The sequence below is a fragment of the Lonchura striata genome, chromosome 1, assembly GCF_046129695.1.
Source record: "Lonchura striata isolate bLonStr1 chromosome 1, bLonStr1.mat, whole genome shotgun sequence".
NCBI lineage: Eukaryota > Metazoa > Chordata > Aves > Passeriformes > Estrildidae > Lonchura > Lonchura striata.
The window spans coordinates 47,040,262-47,048,063 of record NC_134603.1 but is presented as its reverse complement, the minus strand read 5'-3'; the positions used below and the strand labels follow the sequence as shown (position 1 = coordinate 47,048,063).

Below are 7,802 nucleotides of genomic sequence, written 5' to 3'. Positions count from 1 at the left end.
TCAGTTACATTTTTTGCCTGATCCTCAGATGTAATAAACTGATACACCACTGAAGTGTCCTCAGTTTATACTGCTGAAAGTCTGGCTTCCTATCACATTTAAACATAATGTTCTATTTAAAAATTAAGAACTTGATGAGACTATGGTCAGGCTAGAGCTGAGATTGAAGTAAACCTGAGGCAGTGTGTAAAAGCAACACTACCTAAAACCTTTCTGGAAACATATCCCAGAAGAAACACTGTCTTACTATTAGAGATCAGATCAAAGAAAATTCTGGCAGAAAAAAATATGAACTTCAAATGCCAATCTAATTTGACCAATGACTAAAAAAGCCTCTTAGGAAAAGCAGTCTACAAAGAAGTGGTTTCCATGAGTAGCTGCTTGGCGTGCGGTAGCAGAGAGTCTGTGGAGTGCTGTTTTCCCTTATTATGATGGCCAAAGTAGCAATAATAGCATCAATGTCAGCAAATAGAAAAACAGGATGTGAAAAATACAAGAGCTGACATTTTAGTTTTCCCCAGATGTTTGACTGACAAGTCATCGGGTACTGACCAAAGGGAGCATGTGCTTCACAAAAAATCAGCCATGTTATGATCCAGACTTGTTTTCTTCTTTTTGAACTTTTAAGTCCATGAGCAGCTCTATAAAAAATATAGGAAGCCATGAATAAGAAGGAAATCCATCAAGAAACAAAACAATAAAGTGGAGGGATTTTAATGTTGTCCATTAGAAAGTTTGTTCAAGAAAAGAAAAAAAAAAATATGCCAGCCTCTGTAGTTAACATGAGTTATGGTCAAGCATAATTTGCTTAGGGAGTCTTAGCTATACCTTTAGCTACATATCCCAGAGTGCTCCTCTGGATTTATTGATTGGAACTGGATGGCAAGTTGTGTCTCTCTTCCAGGGTTGCCCTAGCCCCAGGATATTCACTGAGTAAACATAAAAAGATCAAAACTGGGACAGACTCTCATGAGTTCTACACACTGGCTAGGGATGAGAAGTCATGTTTTTGCCTTGAAAGTGAAATTTCCCTTCTCAGGAAAATGCAATTTGCCTTCCCATGAATGGGGAAAATGTTGTAAAGTAGCAAATATTCACTTTCCCTCTTCTTTTGGCTTAGCACTTCTCTGCAGTGAAAGAGCATGAAATACCAATCTGGCACAAAGCCATTTTAAAGTTTATTGGTCCACAATCCCATCAAGCCATGAGTACTTACTAATAAGCTGTTTGCAGCCAGAACATTTCAAGAAAGACAAGAGATAGGAAAGAAAGACTAAAGATAAGAAAAAATATAAGAGCTATGATGAGAATGCTCTTCAGATGTGTCAATTTAACTTGAGGGCCCTTAGAAACTGAGAGTATTCACAGTGGTTTTCTATTATAAGACTATGTCAAGTAAATTTAGGAAGCAGAATGTACAGTAAAATCCTAGTACATGAGATTGCTGCCTGGCAGAAGGAAAGACAGACCTTGTATTAGGATGTAGAATGATGCTAAGTAGATGGGAGCTAATAAACTACCATGGAACAAGAACAGTTTCATGGTACAGCAACATTATGCAGCCTTCTAATTATGAAAAAATTCAGAAAGCATCAGCTGAAATACCTGAATCATGTAAGATGACAGGACGGACAATAAGAGAGGCTCCAACTGGATGGATAACAAGATCTAGCAGGCATAGTACAAGGACATTCAGAAAAAGATGGTCTGTTAAGGAGAATGGCATAACCCTAGTGTGTAAATTCAGAAAGAAACAGGTGAAAGAAACAAGAAAAAATTAACTCACACCAAAGGACAGAGCAAAAGTGCAGTTCTGAATAACTGAGTTTGGGATTACACTTAGTAATGCAGTCATCTAAACTGCTTCTGCCGATAGAGCTGCATTTTAGATCTCAATCCTAGCCTCTGTATGCCTCTATTCCAGTTACAAAGATGATAATTTATCTTTTTCAAAGTGACATGGCAGGGTCCTCAAATACTAAAGGAGTTTCTGAGAGATGAAAAACTATTTTTGTCAGAAAATCAGAGACCAAAATGATCTTAAACAGAATGCATCTTATTTAATGATATTCATTGAGGACACTGGTCTTGCCAGCACACTGCACCATTTTCCTATTAAACCAGAGTGCCTGCAAGTAACCTTATTTTACTCTAGGTTTACTGTGAAAAGCTGATATTAAAGCTAGTGAAAGTTTACATATAGACACAAACTGAATATTAGTTATCGGTGCTACAATGCCTGACCAGTGGGAAGATGCGCAGAACTCCATGATATCAGAGGGCTAATTAATTACTTTATTACACTATATTATACTAAAACTATATTACACTGTATTACACAAACAAGAGCTATATCACTAAGTAACTAACTAGAAAAACCCGTGACTCTGCTGAGAGTCCTGACACACACGTGGATCCAATTGGTCAATGAATCGAAACAACCATCAGCAGAATCCAATTAACAACTCACCTTGGGTAAACAATCTCCCTAACACAATTCTACATGTACACAAACACAGGAGCAGCAAATGAGATAAGAATTATTTTGATTCTCTTTTCTCTGCTTCTCTCACAGCTTCTCTCAGGAGAAATTCTGAGAAAGCGAAGTCTCTCTCTGTTCAGAGGACATGTGAATTCCACAATTAGTCATGCACAAGCATTTATGACAGGATGTGATAAATGCCTTATTTCTGTGATAAAAGTAGGGCTAAAAAGCTTCTGGTTGGGTATTTGCACTCTAGTCTAGAGACTTGCCTAACTGGTGAAGATTTAGTCAGTGGAAGAGTCTTCCTCCAAAGTATTTAGTCTTTCCTCAAAATTATTAAGACTGGCTTAAACGTAAATGTTGGATATGAAATATTAATGGAGTAACAAGATACACAATTTAATCTATAATGATTACTGAGCACAGACTCAGGACTCTCAGGACTATCTAATCTGAGAGACTTTCTGGCTACCTGGTAGGATATTGATTCATTGTTATCACAAAAACAAAGACCAAATTCCCATAACACCACGTGTGGCAATGTGGGATGGTAAAGTAGGAGCTAAATATTACCATTAATTACTCAGCAATAAAAAATATTACTCACTGGGACTCTCTAGTGATGGTTTCATTTTCGCTGGAGGTTTATAATGTAACATATATGAAACAGCAGTATGACAAGAGATATGCTGTACTGCACATATCAATAAGAGAGTGAAACAGAAGTTACATCAGCAAGTCTAATTTTCAGCAAATATTCTTGACTTGAAATTTTAAATTAACATTATTTAAAATAGAAATAAAATCTATATTCATTGTAGTGTAAATGCCTAATAATGTAATGTAATCTGCTTATGTTATAATGATGCAGACCCAGTAACATTTTCAGTTGCCTACATTTATGTAATAAAATACTCAACATCAGTCAACTAACGAAGTTTACTCCTTGCAGACAGGAAGAAATAAGGAAAGCAACCCTGAAAAAGGCTGAAGGAAAAAGGAGGAAAGGCTTTACTGGGAGGCAAAAAGGGCAGATAGCTGGAGAAGAATGTTTTCTGCAGAGGGGCACTGTCTCATAAATGCTGATTGCAGAGAGCTGCCAGCTAATAAATTCTTACTTGTGTTTCTGGTACGTGTAATTACAAAAAAAGATTACATGAGGGGAAGATGAAGTAGTATTTCATTAATTATTGATAGTGACCTTTTTAGAGGATGTTGTCCATTAGATAAGGTAAGCCAAAACTCAGTGAAGTCACAGAAAAATTTCAGTTTTCCAACTGCTAGTGACAGGCCATGCTGTTATCATCACCTCCATATACACACCCACACTACCACTCTATCTGCTTTCTCATGCAAATTATTATCTCTGGCTTTGCATAGGTCCAGGGTCTTGGCATAAAATTTTTGGATAGTTTTGCATGAACTTTTTACAAGTATCAAGTATTTGAGTACCTGTGCTGGGAATGCCCCCTATGAACATTTTTTCTAGCCACTTTGTGTCAAAGGTAAAAATTGTCATTGCATTTTTCATAATACCTGCCCACATATTTAGAGAGATCTCTAGAGATTTTTCAAGAAAATCTAAAATCTCTAGAAATCTCTCTAAATCTAAAATATCTAGACATAGAGATCAATATGTCTATTGACCTTTATTTCTAGAAAGCACACTGAATTAAAAAAAAAAACTCCAAACCCATGTTTGGTGTAAGTGATTTACAAAGGACAGAAACATCACCTAGAAGTCCAACGAATGTTTTTAAATCTAGGTGTACCTTGAGGAAAATGCACACAATTTTATCAGGAAAAGAACAAGAACATTTCTCCCTCTACTTTTCTATCTGATAGACTAATTTTGTGAATGTTTACAAAGTTTCCTGGTTTTGACTTTTAGGAAAGTAGATCCAAGAACATGTAATTATTGTACTAAACTATTAGGTTCTTGCTTGTGTAAGTTGTGGTTTCTCATGTGATCCTTACCAATAAATTAATATTCTCTTTTTTGAGAATAGACATCTCTTGTAAGCAATCCACCAAACAGCTCACAAGGATCTTCTCCTCAAAGTGAGATTGCAAAGCTAGATCTCCTGAAGCTAGGTTCCTTACCTGAACCACCCAAAAAAGTGGGCAGGCCTTTCTAAGAGCTTGCTTGCTCTGGACTTGTATCAGATACTTTCAGGTCTCCATTTGTAAAAACTGATTTACTCCAGGATATACTTGGAATTTAACCATTTTTCAATAAATAGTTTGAAATGACCAGTGGCTGTCCTATCTGATAGGATGGCATTTTGGGTGATGGAACATTTGTTTGCATTCAAACCTCTCATATTTCTTATGAAGTGCAATCTATTTGATGAAGTGAAATGATGTACATATGGAATAAGATGTCACAGTTGGAAAAGTGGAATATTTTTAAGGTGCTCTAGAAGACAAGAGCATTTATGAAATCTGATATATGTGAATTGACAGCATGATACATTTATGAAAGTCAGCTTTTATTATGGAGGACACAAAAATTGTCCCCCACAGATATGTCTCTATGGTGTGCTAAAGCCATGGCCAAACAAACAAGGGTGGTGAGATTTTCTTGCAGGCAAAATCAATAGCTTGCAGCTGGTGCTTCCTGAAACAGTACACCAGGGATCTCCCTTGCCACTGCTGAGTGGCATCTAGCAAAGCTTTCAGAAAGTTATGAAATACTTTGCAACTCACATGAATCACTCTTAAATTATTGTAAGCACTTGTATCTTCCCACATCTTTTATCTGAATCCCTCAAATTATTTTAAGAGGAATGAACACAGGATATGTGAGCATATGTAGGATTGGAAATGTAAATAGGTATGAAATTTAGGATTGCAATGCCATTAATCAGTGCAAATCCTGATGGCAGATGACGTGGTTCTTAGGTCTCCTTCTCCCTTCCCAGCCTTCCCCCTCATCCCCGTAGCTCCTGCGTTATGCAAAGACTGTGCCAAATAGCTTCAAAAAGACAGGAGACTCATTGTCTGTCCTGGATGAGCAGGACCACCCATTTCACAAGGAGCTGCGAACACTGACTGTGCATTGCAAGATGCTGGCCCAGACTGCACGGTTTCCAGCAGCCTCAGAGCACTGAAAATGCCAACAGGAGCTGTGATTTCTACAACAGTCACACAGGATCTTCCTGAAGACCTGCAGAGAGCAGCAGGGATGTGGGGATCCCCAACCTTGTGTGGGAATGTCTCTGCTCCTGGAGGAAGCCTGGACACCTTTACTCCCTGTATGTGATGTGGCAGGTCAGGGATTGTCAGCGGATCAGAATGGTTTGGGTTGGAAGGAACCTTTAATGATCATCTGATTTTCCAAGCCCCCTGCCCTGGGCAGAGTCACCTCCCACTAGACCAGGACGCTCAGAGCCCCATCCAGCCTAGCCTTGAACATTACCAGGAACGGGGCATCCACAACGTAACGTGTTGCGGGCAGATTATGAAGGTGGCACGCTCTGAGACTCCTTCACGGTCTGTCACAAACACTGACCCGCGCACCTACCGGGGAACAGGAGGCTCAGAGAGCTCCAGCTGAGCCGGGGCGGCACCTCTGGGCGAGCTGGGCGCCCGGGCACGGACCTGGGACAGCCCCGAGACCCTTCCCCCGTCCCGTCCCGTCCCGCCCCGTCCAGCGCACAGCACGCCCGGGGGGCCGGGGCTGCGCCGCGTCCCGCCCCAGCCCGCACCGCGCAGCGCGGGCAGGACGCGAGAGAGGTGCAGGCAGCCCCCAGCCTGCTCCTGCTCCTGCTCCTGCTCCTGCTCCTGCTCCTGCTCCTGCTCCTTCCCAGCGGCCGTTCCTTCTCCTGCCCCGCTCCCGCCGCCCACGCCGCGGCGGGGCGGCCCCGGGGGCCGCGGGCAGAGCCCGGCGCAGGATGGCCGCGCCGCCGCGCTCCGCGGCGCTCCGGGCGCTGCTGCCGCCGCTCCTCGCCCTCTGCGCCGCGCAGCCGAGCCCCGGCGCCTCCCGCGGGACGGGGCTCAGCCTCCACCCGCCCTACTTCAACCTGGCGGCCGCAGCCCGCATCTGGGCCACGGCCACCTGCGGGGAGGCGGCGGGCGGCGGCGGGCGGCCGCAGCTCTTCTGCAAGCTGGTGGGGGGCCCGGCCGCCGCCCCGCTGGGACGCGCCATCCAGGTAACCGGGCGGCGGGACCCCTTCCCCGCGCAGCGCTTCCCCATGCCCGGGCTGTGTGTGGGCGTGTGGGGCTTTTGGGGGGGTCTGATGTGACCCTGCTGTGCGCGGTATCATTTCCTCCTGGCTGAGCCTGTGTCACGGGCAAAGGAACCGGAGCGTGCACCGGCGGGAGCCCAGGCAGGGAAGCGCCGGGCAGATGGATGGAAGCGGGAAGCGGCGCCTCCGCCCGCGCACCTGCCCTCAGGTGTCCGGCGCCTCCTGGAGCCGCGCACCGCCCCTGGCCGCGGTGCCACGGGGCTGCGGCTGCTGCCGGGCGCGTGTGAGCTGCTCGGGCACCTGGGGTGCCTCGGGCTGGTGTTTTGTGGCCTCAGCGCGTGGCCCGTGGTCTGCGGTGAGCAACGAGATACTGCTGGGGGTAAACCAGCGAGCTTGGGGGAATGGACGGGACGGGACTTCACTGGAAGCTGCTGACTGGACAGCGGGCATCTCTCTGCATGCGGTGGGAAAAGAGTTCTGGCTCTAGTAAAGTATTTTGTGGTGTTTTAGAAGCACTAGATGGCTTATCGTTTGTGTCTTGCATTGCTTGTGGGAGGAAGCCAGAGACTTCCTGAGACTCTGACAGGGAGTATAGGCGCAGAGGGCAGCAGGGATCATTCTGTTCTTTCCTAGCATAGCATAAGATTACTACACACGTTTTGTGCCAGTCACAAGAAGATAACAAATAAACTGCAAAACTTCTGAAAAGGATTGATGGAAATGTATCTTTCCTTTGGAAGAAACATGTATTTCCACATTTCTTAGAGGATAAGGAAGGAGTAACAAATGCACCAAACTGTTGTATTATGACAGATGCTTGCTATCTGTTTGATCAGAGCTTTGTTAAAAGAGGGGACTTTCCTGAAACCTCAGACCTTCCAAAGTTATTTTAATTGTATTCTCTCTTGGTGGGAGGAGAACCAGAAAGAAACTGCAACTTGAAAGGGATTTTGAAAGCTTAAAGGTGCACTCTCTGACTTTAGGCAATGCAGAAAGCATACAAGTAAATTTTTAGCATCTTGGAAGAAGAGCTAGTGTTTCAAAATCTTATTATGTTTTATAATGAAATAACTCTCAAGATATGGTTTCAGAAGGGGTTGCAATGGATAACAGAGTTGTTCTCATTT

The 7,802-nt window shown here is 43.7% G+C and overlaps 1 protein-coding gene across 1 annotated transcript in view; it reads left to right on the top strand.

Annotated features, from left to right (window-relative positions):
* The first annotated feature begins 6,381 nt into the window (after positions 1-6,381).
* LAMA3 (laminin subunit alpha 3) overlaps positions 6,382-7,802 on the top strand; it is a 106,536-nt gene continuing 105,115 nt past the window's right edge. Inside the window, exon 1 of the mRNA XM_031503734.2 lies at positions 6,382-6,639. Coding sequence (XP_031359594.2) covers positions 6,382-6,639 — 258 coding nt within the window. The remainder of the gene's footprint in view (positions 6,640-7,802) is intronic.